This window comes from Crocodylus siamensis, chromosome 4, assembly GCF_052110815.1.
Source record: "Crocodylus siamensis isolate JL-2025a chromosome 4, ASM5211081v1, whole genome shotgun sequence".
In the NCBI taxonomy this organism is placed as follows: domain Eukaryota; kingdom Metazoa; phylum Chordata; order Crocodylia; family Crocodylidae; genus Crocodylus; species Crocodylus siamensis.
This window is the reverse complement of record NC_143398.1, coordinates 210,371,688-210,393,236: the sequence shown is the minus strand read 5'-3', so window position 1 is coordinate 210,393,236 and position 21,549 is coordinate 210,371,688. Positions and strand designations below refer to the sequence as shown.

The window sequence follows — 21,549 nt, the reverse complement described above, 5'->3', positions numbered from 1 at the left end:
TGCTGTTTCTCTGTCAGATAAAGTAGGTTTATTTAATTTTTAACTCAATTAATGCAAGTTATTCCACCCATTCCATTAACCTTTTGGCTACATCTGGTTCTTCTCAGAACTCTCTGATTTTCAAACTGAATATAACATTCCACGCAATCATACTAGAACTGCATAGAGGTGTGATGTGAGATTTCCCATGTACCATGAAGGTAACATAGCTGAAATCATGCAAAAGATATCACAATCCTATCCTGTTGTAAAACCTCTTCCCACATGCTTATAACCAGAGTACCTGAAGTTCTGAGATATTTAGCTCTAAATTGGTTTACTTTCATGTAAATATTACATACCTGTAATATCTCTGTATGGCTTATAGCTCCACTTGTCTCATTTGAAAAAGAAACCATGTGTTCTGGAAAAAAACTCTGTTAAAATACAAAATGTTATTAATAAACATCTACAAAAGCCACTGGTGTAACTAGCGGTGGGCAAGAGGGGCACTGTCCCCAGATGCCAACTTAAAAGAGGTGCCAGAATTGCCCCTCACTTTCAGAGTCCACCCCCTGGCAGCAAAAGCAGCCCCCTGGCATTGCTTTCGCATCAGCACCTAGATGCACATACACTGTGTTGCTACTGTAAAAGCAAAAGCGAGGATTATATTGTGGACCATATTGTGGCTGTGGGAGCAGCAGCTGGGCACTGCTTCTGAGTCTCTGACATAAGTAAGACTCCTGTGAGTGCTCCCGCCCACTCAAAAACCCCACCTTTATAGTGACACTCAGCAGTACTTCCACTCTTTCAGGTTTTACTCAGGGTGCAAACCCTGCTCATTACATTTCTGATAAAAGCAAATACAAAATTTCAGATTTAAGTTGGGCATAAAATTAAAACCATCAACCAAGATACCCCAGAACATTCTCATTCCCAAAGGATGTAGGAAAGAATAGGGACGAGCCACTGAAATAGCCTTGCATTTGGCTATCTTGTAAATTCATCTGCCAAGTTTGTGAAGGGAAACAAGACACTTTAAGGATTGATGGTAGTGAAAGGCAGATAACAGGGTTAAGGTCTGCTTTTAGTTTGCCAGGCACACCTCCCCTGAAGCCACAGTGGCAGATGGGGACAAGGTGCAGCTGAAGTGCCTGGGATGGCAGCAGACACTGGGAAGGGCAGGTCAAAAAGCAGGTGCAGGATGGAGGGCCTGTCCCTTGCTGCTACTGTCTCCAGATGACCCAGGCACATGGTGGAGGCCCAGAGCCATTCCTCTTCCCACACAATACTTGATGGGCAGAGGAGTGGCTGCAGGGAGCAACTGATGCCAGATGTGGCCAGGAACAGCAGTGGCAATAGGGAGGTTCCTCCTTCCTGCACCTGCTGCTTATACTACCTGCCTACTCCTTTCTGTGCCAGCTGTCTGTTCACCTTCTCGCTTCTCTCTTTTTTTAAGGAGTAGGGCTAGAAAGAGAAATCCATCCACCATCACTGCCAATGATCCTGGTTGAGCCCGACTTCCTGATCTGCATCCGGCAATCCACAGGTGGAGCAGAGCAGGAGCGGCTCTCAGGTTTCTTCCATGTCTGCATCAGCCACAGACTGTGGCAGAGGAGGATTTTTCTTCCTATGCCTGCTCCTAAGCAGCAGGGGGAGGGATGGGGATGGTAAGAAGCAGGAGATCCACCAACTACCACTGCTGCCTCGAGCTGAGCCCAGCACCCTGTACAGCTGCAGTCTCTTTCTGCAGCAGCTTTGGGGCTGTCCCTATACCTGGAACATCTGGGGAAAGCTGAGGCAGAAGGTGAACCTCCACAGCTCCTGAGCCTACTCCCTGCCCAGCTCCTTTGTGTCCCCCCACCAAACTGGGGGCTTCAGCTATAGGGAGAGGCTATGCAAGTTTTCAGGTGCAGGCAAAGACAGTGGCGAGTGTAGCAGAAGCAGAGGGCAGCCCCAACTACTGTACCCCACCTGGATCTACCCCTACTGGTTAAGCAGATGGACATATAGGCCAAAGCATTAAAATGGAACGTTTTGTTATAGTTTGTATGGAATTTTCCCTTCAACAAAGAAAATAAATGGAATAAACTGCCTAAATATTTGATTTGTATTAAAGAAGTTCAATTAATGTATTTTTACTTATTTTCACTAAGGAACAAACAAGCCCTCTTTTAATTAATTGTGAACAGTTATTTTATATGGTACAGATATGAATGAAAATACAATATAACAGTTATATTATGGATTAAAACCTCAGCTGAGGACTTCAGCATAGCTATCCATATTTATACTAACTGAAGAGTTGCCCCAAAATCCAAATATTATAAACCAGACCTTACAAAAGGCTTAAATGAAAATTCCTCCAAAGTAGCTGATGATATATTAAAACATACACGTTTCTGATTCCTTTGAAATGAAAGGAATTTTGATTGGAGCCATTCAATTCCTATATACGCATCTTGGCCAGTTAGTTAGTGACAATCTATATTTTTCATATGGCTTCATGGCTGTTTTGCCAACAGCATTGGTCAGCCACAACTGAAAAACTGGAAATCTTCTTCCATGGCTCACCTTCTGAGCCCTCATAAACATCAAATAATTTAGTGACATCTCTATGAAGCAGAGAGATAGAAAACTAAGGTATAAGAGATTAGGTGATTTGCCTGAGGCAATGAATGTTGACTATGAGCAGAACTTAGATCTCCTGTGTCTTTCAGTGTGCATCCTGCATTTTTGCTCATGTCATTTGTCACTTAGTTACATCTTTGACAAAACTGATAGTTGATAGATTCTCCCTGAATTGCAAATGTAGGGGAGAGATTTACTAGTGTCCCATGGCTTGACAAAAACTTCCTTCAATTCTCTGAATTTCAAAAGCTTCAAATTTCTTGAAATTTAAGCACAAGCCTAGAATCTATTTAACTTTCTTTCTATGTGAAAAGGGAGTATTTTTTCAGTCCCTTACTGAGTCTAAGGCTCCCTTATCATGAAAAGACCTGACCAGCAATACCTGAATAGTTAAGAGTGTGTGTGTGTGTGTGTACACACACACTTAAATATATACGTATAAAATTTTCCCAGCTACCCTTCTGCTTTCCTTTCTCAGTATCTTTCTCCTATGTGATTAAAATTAATTTCTTCTGTTAATGTTAGTTAGTATTAGAGCAATTTAGATGTCTTATAGATAACGATAAAAGTTAGGGGACAGAGTGGCACCTCAGAGACTGTTTCAAAGAGGCATTAATGTGCAAAGGCAATAGGTTATTTCATCATATGCTCTCAATGCACAGATAAGCATTTCATGACTTACCCCTGGGTTTTTAAAAAACTCATATTTGGCATAATTTTTTCTAAAGTAAAGTCTGTTCTCCTCTTCCAATGCCCAGTTTGACAGAACTTCCACCACCAATTCATGGTCTTCTAGAGATCTTTCTGTAAAGTAAAGAAAAACATATAGCTCTGTACTAAAGACCACCTGCACAGTGATGATGAAAACTTTTGAGCTCAGACAAATTAAGGCTAATCTTTCTTCAACAGTAACTAGATAACTGGGATGCATTGTGCTCATTATGTTTTGTCACCAAAATCACTGTTCTAGACAGTGCTCAAATACTGTGTTCCTAAAACATGACTGCCTGCAACAGGGTAAAACAGCTAATTTTATCTTCTACTTCCTTCCTCAAACACTAACGTTTTAAAATCTCTTCCAAATTGGAAAACAAGGTGCTGGCTCTTCAAAAGCTATGCTATTACATACCACAGGGTTGTCAAACTTCTAACCAGCTAGGGGCAGCATGCCCTACAAGCTGACCAGTAGGAGACATGGCCCCTGAGGATACTACAGCATACCTCCTGATGCACTGCCCATTCTGGCGCCCCCCAAGCCCCTGAAACACATACACACTGCACAGTGCACCTGAGTACCCATCCTCATACTGCACTGCATGCCCTGATGCCACCCCTCTGCTGCACTACATACCAGGAGGTCTCCTCCATTGCACCACGGATCTGGGCACCACGTCTCACAGTAAGTTTCCCAGCCAGAGTCCCGCACTGCTCTCCTTCTCTCTCAGGTTCTTTGGTCTGTGGCCTACACCCATCTCCTGGGGCAGGGAAGGAGAAGCCAGAAGGAAAGGGAATCTGGAGATCCTGGCTGCTTCTGGATATACCATATTGCAGTGGTTCTCAACCAGGATGCCATGGCATCCCAGAATGTTTCAGGGGTGCCTCGGGATAGGTCCCACAACTGCCACCAGTGTATCTAGTTGGAACTGCCCCCATGTCTCATACAGAGCCAGACTAGGAGGGACTGCAGCATGAGTGACTAAACTACTGATATAGAATTGAAGTCCCCATCTTTCAAGAAAAATAATATATACTTTAAAGGCATTCTGATTTCAGTGAGACTATTCATGGTATGCAAAGTACACACATAATTCTTGCAAGACTGGGATTAAATTTGTCATTTCTGTATAATAGTAGGATAGGTTTCTTTGAAAAACTTAAATACATTGTGTAATGTCCATGCTATATAGAAAGTGGATGTGTTTCAAAGTTTAGTGGACTACTTCTACATTGGAAGGAACTTGAACTAATGAAGATAACAGAATTTATTTTTAATTATAAAAGTGGCCAAAAATCTGTAACTTTATTGAATCAAATTTAAGGGATCACTAACACCTTCAATTTAAAATTAAATTCCAGTACACAAGCTTAAGTCATTTAAGTTATAAGACCTCTTATGCCATTCTGTTCCAATAGTACTCTCATTAAATCTCTTTCTCCTCCCCAGTATTGCCAATCCAAATTAAAAAAAAAAAAAAAAAATCAAAAGCTAAATATAACCCCTTTTTTAAATTGCCTTCTGGCTTTCTTCAGTTTTCAAGATGTTCTCAAGCCCTGCTGTCACAAGAGCTAAAATCTTTTTTTTTTTTTTTATAAATACGAGAAAAAAAGAATGAATGCTGTGATACTTATGTAGACACTTGAAACCAAGAGTCTTTAAAGAAAGTCACTAGCTATCTTGAGAGACTCGATGAAATTGTGAAACCTGGCAAAACTGCTGTCTAGTACTGTACAAAAAAAATGATTGTATATGCAAAACAATGAAGCTGGAAATGTACAAATATACAGATTAGTCAAAGTGTTTTTCTGTTGACATGTTTCAGAAGCATCAGAATTAAAAATTGCCCTCTTAAATCAGAGTTTACTATGGCACTGAAAAATGTGAAGACCAAGTTTTCAGATGATTGGGTTTTCTACTTAAGGCACTTTAAAAAGACAACTTTCAAAAAGCATTCTGCATCAGTCCTCTGAATATCTGATCCTTCTAAGGAGCTTCATGTTGAGCCCACAGAATCTGTATATATTTTCTGAAGATATTGGTCCAGAAAAAAATTAAAGAACTATGACTGAACCTCATTCCAGCACTGGCCTTCACCATTTGTGGTAATTCAACACCCAAACTATCCATCTACTGAAGAGGCTCACCTACCTCTAAGACAGGGATGGGGAACATCAGGCCCACGGGCTGGATCTGGTCAGCTGGGGACTCCATTTCCCAGCTGCCTTTGCCCTCATGGTTTGCACTGGTCTTCATGGAGACCCCAGCCACAACTGCGTGGGAAAGCTCAGGCTGGGATTGCCATGGAAATCAGACTCCGCCATGCCAACAGCTCATGCAGCTGAGCAGCACAGAGGGCTGCTCTGGAGCTTCTAGGAATGTGGGATGGGGACAGTTTTCTCCAGAGTTGGAGTACTGCCATCTGTAGCCTGCATGCTGCGGGCAGGGGTGCTCAGGCAGGGGATTGTGGCTCTGCTCCGGCTCCTTGCGGCAGTGACAGCCTGGCCTGCCACTTGCAACAACATCAGTCCCCACAGCTGTGTGCCTGCCAGACCCGGATGGGGACTGCACGGCTGCCTGAACTTGGATATGGACACTACAGCAGAGCCACCTACACCCCTGAGCCAGCTGCCAGTGGGCCATGGTTGGCCTTCATGCGGCACTGCCCCCACTCTGCCACCTGGGCAGCTATCACCTAAAAGATGTCATCATTGTAGTGGCCCACTCTGAACTTTCAAAGTGTGTCCTCCTGGCCTCAAATGGCTAGGAGATCAGCCACCTCATTCACCCTCCAGCTGGGTCTCTGGTACCAGCCCTGGGCAGGCTCCTTTGCCTACATCCCACCACTTGCCTCACCAGCAGAGATCCTGGTGTTCCCTGTTTAAAAACTGCAAATTCTTTGATAAAAAAAAATCTGAACTCTGGTTAAAATACTAAAAATTTTCATTTTTCCATGATTAAAATGAAATACTGAGAGAGAGAGAGAGAGAGAGGGAGAGAGAGAGATCAGTTGGGCAATATTTTATTGATGTTTACAAATTTTAAAGCACTTTGGAAGTCTACCAGTGCCTTAATCATGTAATAAATAATAAAATAAATTCTATATATCTCTATACTTTGGGGTTTACATTTGGTTTTTTTTATCATAGAGAATCATAGCTCTCCCTGCTCCCTTCACTCACCAAGATGCAGGTCAGGCTGCAGCTGTTCTCACAACGGCTTTGTGGCACTAAGCAGCACTGAAATGCCAGTGCCCTGCCCATGCCTTTGCCCCTCACTACCAACCCACAGCCCTGCCAGTGCCACTCACTCCTGACCTGGAGCACCTGCCTGCCCCCCATTCACCCTCCTCACAGCAGCTCCCTCCCTGCACCAGGACATGGGTCCAGCTGGATCTGTCCCACCCACTGCTTTGTGGCTTTGAGCAGTGCCAGCCTTTGCTGTTCTGCTCCCTGCAACTGTGCCTAGGCCCCAGCGATCCCCATGCCCCTCCTGGGAAGCCCTTGACTGGGGCTCAGGGGCTGGGCTGGGCAAGCCCCTTCCCTTCCAGACCAGCCTCTCCTGCACAGGCTGCTCCAGGGGGGCAGGAGGGCTCCTAGCCCGGCTCTGGTGGCCACTCCTACCTGGAGTACCCCCCCTCACATCTCTCTCTCTCTCACACACACACACACACACACACACACACTGCTGCTGCCACACTGGCCCATCACATACACCCATAGAACCTGCTGCCACCTCAAAACCCTACCGTATCCATCATCCACCCCTGCTGCCACCTCCCCCACACTCCTTCTAGCCCATCAACCCCCGCCTCCCCAAGTGGTTCTCAGGACCAGGACTCTCCACAGGCTGGGGAAGCATGTTGCTGCATTGGTGAGGGCACAGGGCAGACCTACAGTGCATCAGCTGCCCATGTGACCACAGCTCTCACTCACCTGGCAGCCAGACATGCAGGGTGCAAAATTTGTGGGAGGGAGGTTTGTGAGGGAGTGTGACTATGGGGTTTGTGGGTGGGTATGTAGGGGGTTGTGGGTTATATGGGGAAGTGTAGGGTTTGGGGTGGGTACTTGGGTAGGTGTGTAGTGGGGTTTGTGGGCGTGGAGTTTATAGGAGGGTGTGGAGAGGTTCATGGAGGGGGTTGTGAGTGTGGGGTTTATAAGAGGGCATGGAAATGTATGTGAGTTTGTGTAGGGCCCCCCTTCATGGCACACAGCCCCCAGTGCTGGTGGCAGCAGATAGCAGTGCGCCCTTGGGGTGCTTATGGATTGCTGCAGAGACCCCCAGCAGCACATGGCTCTGCCTAAGTCCCAGAGGCTACACATGGTACAGAGCCAGCCTGTGGTTTACTCCAGAATTTTTCTTCTATTATCATGGAAAAGCACTGAAGAGTGAGGTGTTCTCTCAAAATATATTTACCAGGTTTACAGATCTCTTCTGGCATGACATTTAAAATCCTAAATTCTTGGCACTGTGAAGTTTAAGAAAATACCATTTCCTGGAAACCTACTACTTAGACCAATGGCAAGACATACCGCATCACCCTCATAGATGGGGAAAAAAGGTTGGCAAGGAATACAAATTCTACCCAAAGGATCTTTAATACGGTAGATTATATAGAACATCTTACATGAATTCAAATGACATTTTAAAGGAAATTAAGTATTAACAGAACTATGTTTTAAATCATAATCCTGTAATCAGATTACTTTTCCTTAACAATACTGCAATTCCTCCTGAATGTGAAGGAGGACTTTGAAGACTATATAATCTAATTGTACAGCTCCTACAAATTATGTAATTGTTTCTGAGAAAGATATCCATAGAAAATCATTCCACTTATGGCATACTTTATTTCAGAATGTTTTACATACATTAAGTCTCAATGCCACAGTAGAAAGATTCTATAACCATTTTAGAAACAGGAGAACTGAGGTGAGGTGATCTGAGCAAGGACCACCTTAAGGATATGAGGAGAGATGTGTGAATAAATTATTTTTTTCAGTTCTCTGGAAGTTCAAAAGGGATGGGAGGGGGGGAAGAAAATTGATTTTGAGGTCAACCCGAAGATGAAGTAACCAAAAAGTATTTGCTTTGGGTCTGTACCCGTCAGGCCTCAAACATCTGGTCTTGTGCAGCCTTGGTCCGTGCAGCCAGTAGAGGGCGTCCTATGATCTCCTGTAGGCCTGTGGGCTGCCATCTATCCCCCGAGTTGCTTCCCCCAATCTCTCCTGCCACGACTTTGAAAGTTATACCAGCGGGAGGGCCAGCCATCCTCTGTTCAGCTGCAGGGTTCAGCTGCAGCGCGGATACAGCCTGGCAGTAGTCCGTGGGGCTCCACCTCCCCTACACCCCAACCTCACACCAACCTCCAGCAGGTCGTCAGATCTTCGTGGTCATACTCCCCATGATGTTTGTCTTCCTTGGGACCCTTTGGCTCACGTGTCCCTACTATGCCCCAGGACCTGCTTCCTGAGGCAACTAACTCAATCAGCCATAGGGCTATGGAAAAAAAATCGCGCCCTCCTGGATTGAACAGTCCCTACTCAGGACTCCAGAATTTATTCCACACTCCAACAAAAAAATGAGGATCAACGAAAAATATGAGACAGTGCCATCCTGGCTATATCACCTCACCCTATCTCCCAGCCTCTCCAAAAGGGGGAAAAGCAAAGAAAAGAAAGACTAACAAAAATCAAGCATGGGAGGACCTGATCGGTCCTTTTCCCCTACCCTTATGTCAGGGTGACGGTCAACTCTTCACACCCTCTGATCCTGCTGAGGTCTGGCCCATCATGGTCAGTGCAGACCATGGCCCTTTGCCCCAAGTCATTACGGCTCTCCCTTTGCCCTGTATAACATGGGCCACTGTCATCCTTCTCCCCTGTGGGAAGTGCCCCATTTCTATTATCCTGGGGTGTCTCCCTATGTATCTGGCCACCCCTCGCATTGTGGGCTGACACCCAGCCTCTGGCTGGGGTGCATCTCAGCTTCCCTTGCTGCCCCGTTCCATCTCCGTCCAGAGGGAAAGCCTCCTTTGCCTCCTGCGTGCCTCCAATGCTCCCACCTGTGCTAGTGAGGAGAGCCTCCTCCGACTCTGCTGTCCCTCCATTGACCCTGCTTCTGTCGGTGCAGGGAGCCTCTTCTGTCTCCTCCATCTCTGCCGTACTTTGTCCCTTGTTGCAGTAGAGAGCCCCTGCTGGTTCTCACTCTCCAGGTATTCCGGGAAGCGCCCAGTGTCAGAGACTTCCCCATCTCTGCTCTGCCCTCCTCGCCATCTTCCCCAGCGGTTCCTTTTATCCCCGTCAGCTGGTGATTGCCAGTGACATCACCAGCCAGTCTCAGCTGGATAAAGGCATGGCTTATGATTTGCGTGGATTTTCTCTCTCCCTCCAGCTGCATCGCGGGTCCTGCTGCTGTCAGCGAGTAATCTCTTTAAGTTATTTTTATATCTTTTCTCTTTTCTTCGTGTGCTCCCCGCTCCAGGGCTTATTGTTTGGGGTTCTTTCCCCCCTTCTCCCCTGGGACAGGGTCAAAAGAAATTGTTTAATTATTGGACCTTTTTAATTAAAGGAACACACTTAAATGGTTAATTGCATCTTAGGCCCCTGGCAGATGTTAAACTTAAGGAGGAGGAACTGGAGCTCATACATTAGGATGTTTCCTGGCTTGTCCTTTGGAGTGTGTTGTATGATTTTGTTCTTGTCTGGCAACTAACTGGCTCCCCTTTATACATAAGGCTCCTTCTGGGATTCCTCCTGTAGGGGTCAAAAGCTCAGCATAACTTCCAGGAGCAGATCCAGGGGCAATGCAGTAGAGCTATCACATCGCCACAGCAGAACCAGAGTCTAAAATCTCAAAAAAGGTAAGTACTCCCCTGTGCTCAAAACCATGGCTCCTTCCCTTTCCTGACTGTCCATGCTGTCCCTGAGGCAAGAGAAGGGACATAATGCCCTTCCCAGTGAGCAGGCATGTTCCCCCGGGTGTTCTCTGCACCAGCCCAGGAACAGGTATTGTGGGGGGTGCAAAAATGTGCCACCTGTTGCAGCTGCAGTCTCAGGTGAGCACAGCATGGCTGAATTGTGACAGGAGCTCCCCTAACTTTGGGACAGTGCCAGCAGCAGCAGGCAGGGGAGTTGAAGTCCTCAGCTGCTCCTACTATGCCATCTGTCTGCTATGGGGTGAGGAGAGGAAGGGGGCAGAGACAGAAGGCTGGGAGTGGGGAGTATAACCCTCCTTTTTAAAATCTTGTATCCATTTCTGATAGCTTCTACATGGGAGCCGAGACGCTCTAGAAAGAAGGAAAACCAGAAAAGATACCAGATTTCTTGCCATAAAATTACTACTCTGTGCAAGTATGGGACTATTTTTTTTTTTTTTTAGTTAGATCAGACTGAGGGAGTAACTGGAAGAATATTTTAGCTTAACCCACAAAAACTCCTTCGATAGGAGTGTCCCAGGGACAGAAGTAATGGAGGATACTTACTGGCAGCACGAGACGCAGCACAAAAGGGGCAGAATGAAGACCAGCGCAGCTCATCAGCCACCTCTTTATTCAATTATGGCCAACTGATGATGTCAGCTTCAGAAGCCAGCTGGCGAAAATAAAAATGGTAGCTGATGCCGCGGAGGAGGCGGGCAGCACAGGAGAGGAGCTGCAACTACCACAGGGAGCAGAAGGGACCCTCAGAGCCTGGCAAGCAGGGGCGGATACTGGCAGTGCAAGGCAGAGCATCCCGACTGAAGCCCACATGGGACGGCGAGGGAGTGACAAGCACGCCGGCCACAGGCAGAGCTAGAGCTGTGCCCGGAGGCAGAGCTGACCCCAGGTGGGAGTGTCAGGATGACAGGGGTGAGGAGGAAGCCACGCCAGAGGAGAAGACCCCGGGAGAGCCCTGAGGGGTTTACAGTCGGAGCGGGTATCGCCGGGTTGACAGTCGGACCCGGTCCCAGCCGGGCTGACGGGCAGACAGGAGTGAATACTGGAGGTGACGGGTCAGGAATAAAGCAACCCCCCTAGCTAGAGTCTGGGGAAGGATAGCAAGGGGGCAGGGGCCGCCACATCAGGAAGTGGCTTTTTATTCTGTGTTTTGTTACTACATTTATTTAGTTACCCCATGTGAAGGAGCATAGGGGAAGAGTGCAGGTATCTCCGAAGGACGGGTCTGAGGAGAAGCCTTGGAAGGTTTACCTTTTTTTGTGTTTCCCCAAAAGAAGGGGCAGAGGCAAGGAGGGCCAAGGGGTAGACCCACACGGGCGAACGTGGCTATAGGCTATGGGCACGTAGACGCCAAGTCCAGGAGGCGTTATCCCAACAGATGGGATGAGGCCAACAGATGGATGACGCACTGAGGAGGTGTGAGGCCGAGGTGTAGGGGTGGTGGAGCCCCGTGAATGACTGCTGGGCAAACCATGGGCCACCAAGTACACTCGATGACCAATCCTGCCTAGTGGGGAACAAGAAGTACTGGCAGGCAAGAACAGGGGAGGCGACTTGAGTGGGGGGACATCTACTCAGTCTGTGACACGAGTCTGTAAGGCACTTGATGTCTACCACCAGAGTGAAGGCCACCTGAGAGCGGCTATTCAAGGCCCGGTGGTCACAAGGAGAAAATGGGTTTTTTAAGGTCCAAAAACTGAAAAGTGGCTTAAGGCCTCTTCTAAAGGCAGAGTCCCAGGAGGAGTCTCTATATTTGCAAGATAAGCCACAGTCTCTCCAGAAACCTGGGCAAAACAAAGAGTCCTTGCACTACTTGTAAGCCTGGATTCCACAGAAGGGGATTTCTGTCACACTCTGTCTACATCACAGGTGGAGTACAGTTTCCATGCTATATTTTGATGACTTTACCAACGTGGAGACAGAGGTTGGCAGACAATCCTGTTAGGGCACAATCCTAGGGAGCAAAAGAAAAATGCATATAGAATACTGTTCATCACTTATCCTGGAATTTTAAAGCCAAATTTTGGACAACAACAGTAAGTAATATGGAAGTTATGTAAATAGAACAGAAGCCAAAAGCAAAGAACCTATACAGAAAACTGAAGGGCTTGGACCAGACCCTGAGTTCTGCAGACATGCCTGAGATGCCTTCAGTATTTTCAGGAAGACAGCTGCAGCCCAAGCATCTAACTTGCGGATACCTGAGAAATCCAGAGGACTTTTTGTTAGCTGTTGTGGTAGTGATGGGTAGTCGCTTGGTGACTGAAAGATCAAATCTTTAGTCAAGTTGCTTTTAAGGTATCTGAACAGGCCATTTATTGCATCAGCACCTGCATGAGACGTATGGTACTGCATACATTTTTTTTCCTACTATAACCCTAATTATAGATTAAAAACCATAGCTGAAAAAGCATAAAGTGCATAATATCCTAGGATGCAAGAGCTAATGTTTATTCTCTTAAAATAAATAGAGTATACAAGGAACAACAGTGACATCCGGTGGATATTAAAAAATCACACATCTGCATGAGCCTGTTCAAAATGTATTGTTGCCTAAGCCGCCAACATATACAACTGACAATTATCACTAATACTTACAATGCAAAATCAAATATTGGCATTTGCAATGTATAACTAAGATTTTTAAACTGCTTACTGTTTTTAAGCTTGTATTAAAAGATGAGAAGTACCAAAGTCTGAAGTAATTTCTGATAAATATACAACCTACGTCCATTCCACCCTGAATGTGCAGATGGTTATTCAAATATCTCTATCAAAAGCTAAACAGCCTACTCCAATAATGCTATGGTAAAAATATTTTATAAATAAAATGACTTGTGAATATTTAAAATAAATAAATTACCATATTTAGATCACTATGATTACTAGGATCATCTCTTATTCAGAAATATTTGGACAGCTGCTGGATGCTACAGAAAAATGGTCTTGAATCAATTCATAACTTTAAGCATGAATTATTTCTCATCCAAAAATTTGCACTAGAAATTAGCTTTTCATCATGTCCTGTTTAAAGAGTTTCAGTCATTCAGCTGGAAGAAAGAAAAACACCAGGGACTTAAAAGCATAAACTACATAACAATGATAAATGAATAGCAAACAGTCCAAAAACAAATTATAGTTAGAAAGTTATTCACCCTAGCTACTCATTCATTAATGAAAAATACATTTGATGAACACAGATCAGTTCACAATTACTTCACTAACCAAAATGGGGTCTGAATTTGCATTGTAAGTATTTAAATCAGCTGTAATGTTTAAATATTCAAAAGCAGATAGTGTAAAGGAGAACTGGAAGAGTCGTCTCCATGATTATCTGCCTCCTGTGCCAGTCTGGCTATGCAGATTCCTTAGAAAGGAAACTTATTAGGAAAAAGATAGAGTTCAGCAGATTGCTGATGAAGGTGAAGTCAACAGTGAGCGCACGATGAAACTCTCTCAACCTTGTTCTCATGAAGAAATAGTCATGTCTCCAAACATTCTGCTTTGCAGGACATGCCTATGAATTCCTTTGAATTCAAGCATACTAGTATTTGAAATGTGGCATGAAAAGAACACATTCATTTAAAGCAAAGATTGCTCCAGTTCAAATATCTTAATAATACCTTGACTAAAGGATTGATCTTTCAACCACCAAGCAACTACCCATCACCACCATAATGGCTTTAAAAAGTGCCATCCGAATATCCCAACAATGCCTTCTCATAAATTTCATCAGGTTGCCCTGGGAGTGGCACCAATACTGTTTTGCACAGGAATACTACCTCAGATCTTCTGCAAGATAAAAAAAATGTATATCAATAATTTTGATAAACCAGTAAACAATTCAGTATCACATCTCAGGTTTATCGTTGTTCCCCTTAGTGATTCTTTTACTAGGCATTCTCTATTTTAACACCAGTCACATTGTTAAATAAAGAAAACACTTATTTTATATAGTAGTATTGTCTAAAGCCATCCTTATACCTTCTCCTCTGGTAGCACAGTCAGTCAATTTACAATCCTGACCCAGATTTAACTCTGACCTTACTCTGAGATGGAAGCAGCTTACAACTGTCACCCTGAGTGCAAAAGGTTATAAATATCTTTGAAATGCTGCAAAGCAGAAAAAACTTTTGTTTGAAAAACATTTGTGAATGTCTTTATAGGATAAGGGAGCAGTAAAGAACAAAAACAATTTTAGCTTTGTAGTTCATCTTTAAAATACTACTGCTAAACATAATATAGTCCAAGGTGCAGAGTCAGCTTTATTCTACATACACACACATAGGGCCAGATGCCCCACACTGAAAAAGAACAATCAGCACAAACCCAAAAAGAAAACATAATAGTGGCTTTAAACCACATTTATGACTCCCTAGTCCTCAAGCCACTATGTAGTAGTAAATGTTCCTTCTATGAGTCAATCATCCTGAAGAATGTTTTAATTTGTACCTCAACCACAGTGGCCTTCCAGAAGCTGCAGGGATGTCCCAGTAACTCTCTTCTTCTCTACTCACACTCCTGCACAGGTAGGCATGATGCTGGCTCTAATGCAATTTAATGGGAGAGGCAGAACTATGGAATGATGCAGCAAGATTTATCAAATAAATAAAGAAGAGTAACCATGATCTGACCTGGCTTCAGTTGTGTATCTGCTTACAGAAAGGAAGTATGAATTGCTTAAAATGAAATATATACTTACATTACATATTTGAGTTACAGTAGATTTCTCAGCCATAGCTCTCTTACAAAAGTTGCACTATAGAAAGTTAGTGCTCTACTATTTATTCTGAAAAAGGTATTTAGAATGTCTGGCTGGGGTAACTTTAAACCATTGCCTTTTAGGAATAGGCATCTACAGTGACTCCTCAGTGAATGCAATTTTTGCTGTGTTATATATTTTTAACCCATTTACAAACTCAGTAGGTGATATGCCTTGGTTAGCTTCTCTTTGTATTGAAAAATTTTTAAATTATGCCTCTCATTAAAAAGGGAAGGAGACCAACACAGCAATGTAACTTGTATTCAGGTTGCAAATATAAAGCCAGTACCTGTCAGTTCGTACCTCTACTCAAGAAGAAATATTTATATTATATATAGCAATACCATGAGGGTTAAGACTTTGTCGTGGCATTCCTTTGAATCTCTTAATTTTGGTGGCTAAAATCTTAACACTTATTTGATGAAGATTTTTTTTATTATTATTTGTAATATGAGGCTTAGGAAAAGGTTAAAAAAATGTGTAAATCTGAATTACGCTATATTTCAAATAAAAACTATACTAAACATATTATACTACAAACAGAAATCAAAAAAGCTACTTCAATAGCACAAAATGTACTTTAAAAGGACAGAGACACACTGTCCAAATAAGATATGATCATGCTTCTCTTGCTAGTATGGTATTTCTTCACAAAGCCTTCTCAGAATTTTACCAGGTTGCACTGGGAGTGGCATCAACAAAGTTTGCACTGGAATACCATCCCCATTCTTTTGCTAGAGATAAATAGGAACAATACACAAGGGGAAAAACTGCCCAGATAAAACCAAGGAAGAACCAGAAGTAATTTACCATAAAAATGTTAAGAGCCAGCATTCTACAAATCATTGTCTCAGATGCAAACATACATTATAACTGCACTTCACAATCCTTTCCTCGTCTTGCTCCAACCCCACCTCTCACACACATACACAACATACACACGTACCAAAATGAATTAAACAAAAAAAATAAGCTTTATGTCTGGTTTGCATCAAAATATTTCTGTTACAACTTTGCTACATATAAAAATGTTAGGGCTTTTACAGCATGCACAGGATAAGCGTACCTAAACCTATTTGAGTAAGGTGTTCAAATATAGTCCAGCTGTGGTCATCAATATAATGATTCTTCAGTATTAACAACTGGCATACATCTCTGGCTGTTATATCACTTGGTACTTCCAAAGCTCGGCTAGTGTCATCTTCACTGTACACTTTTATTACCTGTAAAGAAAGAAGGCAAGCTAAAATGCTGCGACTGAGACAAGAACCTAAATGCACTGGATAAAATTTAACAAGACAAAACTGGCATATTCCTCTCTGATGGCCAGATCCACATGTTCTTATACAGATGATACTGCAAAGGATGAACAGTATGATTCAAAGATCCTGTAAACTTATATAAAACAGAAAAATGTGAGAAACCAAGTCTGAGTTAGCTGACAGAAAGGTGTTTTAATCTGTAAACACAAGTCTATAGAGAAAAAAAAGATATATTTGCCATTATTTTTTATTTTTAAAGGATAACAAAAGCAAACAGTGAAAAAAACTATTATAGAAGCCAGCACCTTGAAGTTTCATTAATTTCATTGGGTCTTAGAACCTTAAAAAACCCAATGAATTTACATAATCCTAGGAAATCCAGTAAAATAACAAATCTGGAGCTCAACCTTTTATTCTTATTTCATTTCTTCTGAGCAGAGTGTTTATTCCTATTTTAAAATCTTTGAAAGAGAAAGAGGGGGAGTGAAGTGGGGGGTGGGAAGGAGAGAGAGAGAGAATATAAAAAGTTAACTCAAGTTAATTTCTATAGCCAGCATAGGGTTTCTTCCTCTGCTTTCTAGTAGCTTGGGACTATACTAAGATGGACAAATTAATATCTCACTTCTTTGGTCAAGCTCTGACACAGTGTGATATGCCTGTGGTTCAGTCACAGAAGCAGAGATACCAGGGGGAGCTTTAAATTCATTAGATGAGGAACTAGCCAAGTCAGCACAAAGTTCAGCACAGGCTAATTTACCCTACTGTGTAGGGGAGATCTACCTGGAGGATCCCTCATTTCTGGACGTTGTTCTTGATATTTACCTTAAAAGTCTTCCTTGAATTACATTTTATTTCATTGTTTCTAGATGCATTTTTATCATACTATAGTATATGTAACTCACTTGAGGATTATCAAATATTTTCATTATTTTTTTTTACCTCATTTAACTAAAAACTCTTGTGTTTAAAATAAATTTTAAACACTTCCGTACCATAAAGCAACACTATACCTCAAATATATGTCTATCTTTCATACACACACACACATATATACATACATACACACACATACATCCACACACACTTCCCCTCTCTCTCTCCCCCTCCTCTGAATCCCGTACTACTAACCCAGTGAAAAGCTCACTGTGGAGTTCCCAAACTAGAAGTTCTGAAGTCTAAACTGGGCCTAAGTAGAACTCGCATTGGTTAAGGGATTAACAGGCAGAAGAAGTTAAGTCTCTTCCATTCAAGAGCATTGATGGATGGCCAGAAAGCTGGCAGAAAACCCTAGCCCTTATACTTGCTGCCAGTTCTCCTCTCACTACAGGGTACAAATACCACTCTTAGGAGCTATAGAAAACACTAAGACTAAGGACAGAAGTTGCCTATAAACCAGGCTAAGCGATGAGAAACTAGTTTAAACCTGTAAAAGAACAGAAGTTCAGTGCACATAAACTGCTTTCAAAATGGCTGAAACTGGTTTAAGATGAACCTGGTTGAATATAGTATCAGACTTAACTGATTTTGGTTAAATCAGTTTATTGAACCTCTGTCCTAGATCCCTTCCAGATTCAAGTTAACTCCCAGCATCCCAGGATGCTTTGCAGATCTGGGATATGTTGGCTACTCCAACAGAGCAAGGCTGGCCCCACCCCCAGCTGTCACAGAGATGAGGCACTAAAGCCTCAGCTCCCCAGCCTGCTTCTCGCCTGGGCCAGTCAGCCCAGCAGGAAGAGGGACAGGGGAATGGACACCCAGGCCCACCTAGCTCCAGGCTGTACAAAAAGGGAGGAAAAGCCACTGTGGTGTGGAATTTTTTTTGCTCCCCTTGTAGCCCAGCACATTGGGCAGGGATCAGCTTAGCCCCACCCTCTCCCCAGTCTCCAACTCCTAGAGGGGGACAACATACCACTACAGGGTATCAGGGAGAAGGACTCCTTGTGTCAGGGAGAAGGAAGCCTCCTCCCAGGACCTTTCTGCCAGGTTGTTGATGAAAACCCAGCCAAGGTAGGCAAAGCCAAACAGCCACCAGTGCCACAGCTGTAGTTGTGCACCTCAACCTCCTCACTAAGGCCTTCCCAATTATTTGCTAGATACACCAGTGGGCCTAGGGATATACCCAGGGCTTTGAAAGCATCATGACACCAGGGCTGAGCCTCCAGGCAGGTCTTGGCCCAAGTGTCCAGGAGAAACGTGTCACTTTTGTGCCAGTCGATACAGAGTTGGAGAAGGCATGCTCATAGACCCGCTAACACAATCAGGAACTGGATATCGCTCTCTTTACTCACGGAAATAGTCACATAATTGACATATGCTTTCACCTTAACTGGGGGTAGGGGAGCGTGACTGGGACTGCAACCAATGGGAGGCCAAGTCTGTCAGGTATGTGGAGCATTGGTTCAATGGCTAAAGACACAGGGCATTTTTGAGAGCGAGCAACCCTGGTGGATGCCCCTGAATGTTAGGAACAGGCTACATAGCACTCTTTTCACCTTCAGAGGCTAAAGGTGTCTTGCTACAGAGCCAGATGATCAAAGTGACACTGCACCCAACTTCATGACAGAGGGCAGGGTACCCAGGATTTAAGTATGCATACTCTACAAGCTTGTACTGGAGGTATAAGCGCACATCCAAGGGAAGCATGCAGGACAGGCAGTTAAGGCTGCTACCAACAGAGTTAAGTTTAAAAATACACCTTGGATTTTTATCGCTTCCACTTGCATTTTTATTATTCCAAATTTCTAATCCCTGATAAAAAAAGGGAATATGGTACATCTCCATGTTTAAATGATTTCTAGGTGAATACCTGCTTTCCCAAACATAATAGGAGCTTGAAACAACCTAGCATAGAGGATGCCAAGATCATGCTCAGCAGTTCAGAATATGAACATATTACTCATTGATATTATTTTAGTACTTCATAGTTTCATAGTTGGTAGGGTCGGAAGGGACCTGAGCAGATCATCAAATCCGACCCCCTGCCATGGCAGGAAAGAGTACTGGGGTCAAACGACCCCAGCAAGGTGTACATCCAGCCTCCTCTTAAAGACCCCCAGGGTAGGAGCCAGCACCACTTCACTTGGAAGTTGGTTCCAGATCCTAGCTGCCCTGACCGTGAAGTAGCACCTCCTGATGTTCAGTCTGAATTTACCCTCTGCCAGCTTGTGACTGTTATTTCTAGTCACTCCTGGTAGTGCTCGGGGAAACAGGGACTCCCCCAATGCCTGCTGGTCCCCTTTGACTAGTTTGTAACAGGCCACTAGATCCCCCCTCAGCCTTCGCTTGCAGAGGCTGAATAGGTTCAGGTCCCATAGCCTCTCCTCGTAGGGCCTGCCCTGCTGCCCCCGATCATGTGAGTGGCCTCTTCTGGACCTTTCCATGTTGTCCACATCCCTCTTGAAGTGCAGCACCCAGAATTGGATGCAGTACTCCAGCTGCAGCCTGACCAGTGCCGCACAGAGGAAGAGGATCACCTCCTTGGACCTGCTCACGATGCATCTGTGGATGCATAATAAGGTGCGGCTGGCCTTCCTGACTGCATCCCCACGTTCATCTTGGCATCAATGATGACTCCAAGATCCTTTTCTGCCTCTGCACTGATAAGAAGGGAGTTCCCCAGCCTGTAGGTATGCTGCTGGTTCTTTCTCCCCAGGGGCAGCACCTTGCCCTTGTCAGTGTTGAATCCCATCCTGTTCTCATCCACCCACCCCTGTAACCTGTCTAGGTCTGATTGTAGCCTATTCCTTCCTTTTAGCATGTCCACATCCCCCCACATCTTAGTGTCAGCAGCAAATTTGAATGAGGTGCTTTTTACCCCTTTGTCCAAGTCACTGATGAAGATGTTGAACAGTGCGGGCCCAAGGACCAAGCCCCGCAGAACCCCACTGCCCACGTCCCTCCAGAATGAAAATGACCCATCCACTGTCACTCTCTGGGTGCAGCCCTCCAGCTAGTTGGCGACCCATTTGACTGTGTTGGTGGCAACACCACAGTCCCCCAGTTTTTTAATGAGAACGGGATGAGAGACAGTGTCGACACTTAAAATGATTCCTTATTCATGACTTGCAGGAAGCCTGTAAGATTCATCAACATTACAGCCACAGGAAATTAAAGTTAAAACTGAAATTATTAGGGAAAGGGCAAAGTTTGATGCTGCCTACAGCACAGTACTTGCTCAGGTTGTTTCCTAGAAATATTGGGAACCACTGACCTAAAGACTTCAACCAGGATTGGTGAAACACCATTAGGTGTAGTCTCAGAGCTTATAATCTAAACAGTTAAACGAGAGGCACAAAGAAATGAAATAACTTACCCACAGTCAAAGAACAGGCCAGTAATAAAACCACAAGGACATTGCCAGACTGCACTCTGCACTTAGTTTTCTCCAGTTACAAAATTTGGATGCTGGACATTTCATTTTATATCAAGAACACGTACAGTGTACACTGAGGCCCTTAATGGAGGATTTTGTTACAAAAATTCTTTTGAAAAGGGTTAAGAGTTGCAGGGCAGATGATGAGGCTCTTACTGCTGAAGAAACAGAAACAGGCTTTTGAAAATGCTGAAGACAGCAACACAAGTCATGATAATGAGTAGCCTGCAGCCATTTGACTTGGGGAGAGAGATGCCTTGGAGGTGGCCTTGGACTAGAGCAGTACAGCTGAAACAAAATAAAATAAAAAGCCCCCAGATAGAGTTTCTGTTCTTTTCAAGTCTCCTTGCTTGGCTTCCCAAGTGTAAATGAATAAATCCCACCTGAGTCTAAGACAGCTAGTCATCTCCTGCTCACAGCTATGACACTAGCTACCTTATAAACCACAGGAATTCTGTTGCAAATACAACTGACAACCTTGAGCCTAAGAGAGATTTCTGAACTTCTGCTTCAATTTTACCAAAAAAAAAAAAAAGCATGCTAGTGACCTCTAGTTTTCCATTTTCATTAGGAAATGTGTAGAATACATCTTTCTGGGATTAATGATTTTAGGTAATTCCACAGGAAGAATCCAAGGCTAGAATAATATAGTAACCCAAACTAGAATGTTATAGAATCACTATCTAAGCCCATGGGTTGTTAAGAGTGGAACTACCTGAAAGAGCATGGATTGAGACTGCTCCTCCATTTTCCTTAGAATTCAGAGCTACAATTCCCTCTCCTGCAAGCAGCATGGAAAAGGAAGTCCTTCATGTGTGAAAGGAGGGCTAAAGAGATGGCTGTACTGACAGTTTACAACTGCAAAGTAGCTAGCGTACATCCTGTGTAGCC

General features: G+C 43.9%; 1 protein-coding gene across 3 annotated transcripts in view; it reads right to left on the bottom strand.

Annotated features, from left to right (window-relative positions):
• Window positions 1-21,549, bottom strand: part of GRB14 (growth factor receptor bound protein 14) — a 137,672-nt gene that overhangs the window by 37,724 nt on the left and 78,399 nt on the right. For 2 of the 3 annotated variants that reach the window (XM_090045599.1, XM_090045600.1), the window contains 3 exons: window positions 16,091-16,247; window positions 3,293-3,414; window positions 342-416 (listed from right to left, as the gene is read on the bottom strand). In XM_090045599.1, coding sequence (XP_089901725.1) covers window positions 342-416; window positions 3,293-3,414; window positions 16,091-16,247 — 354 coding nt within the window. Of the gene's footprint in view, window positions 1-341; window positions 417-3,292; window positions 3,415-9,389; window positions 9,844-9,973; window positions 10,081-10,808; window positions 10,907-16,090; window positions 16,248-21,549 lie in introns of those variants that run through there. The other variant, XM_090045601.1, reaches the window with a different exon arrangement.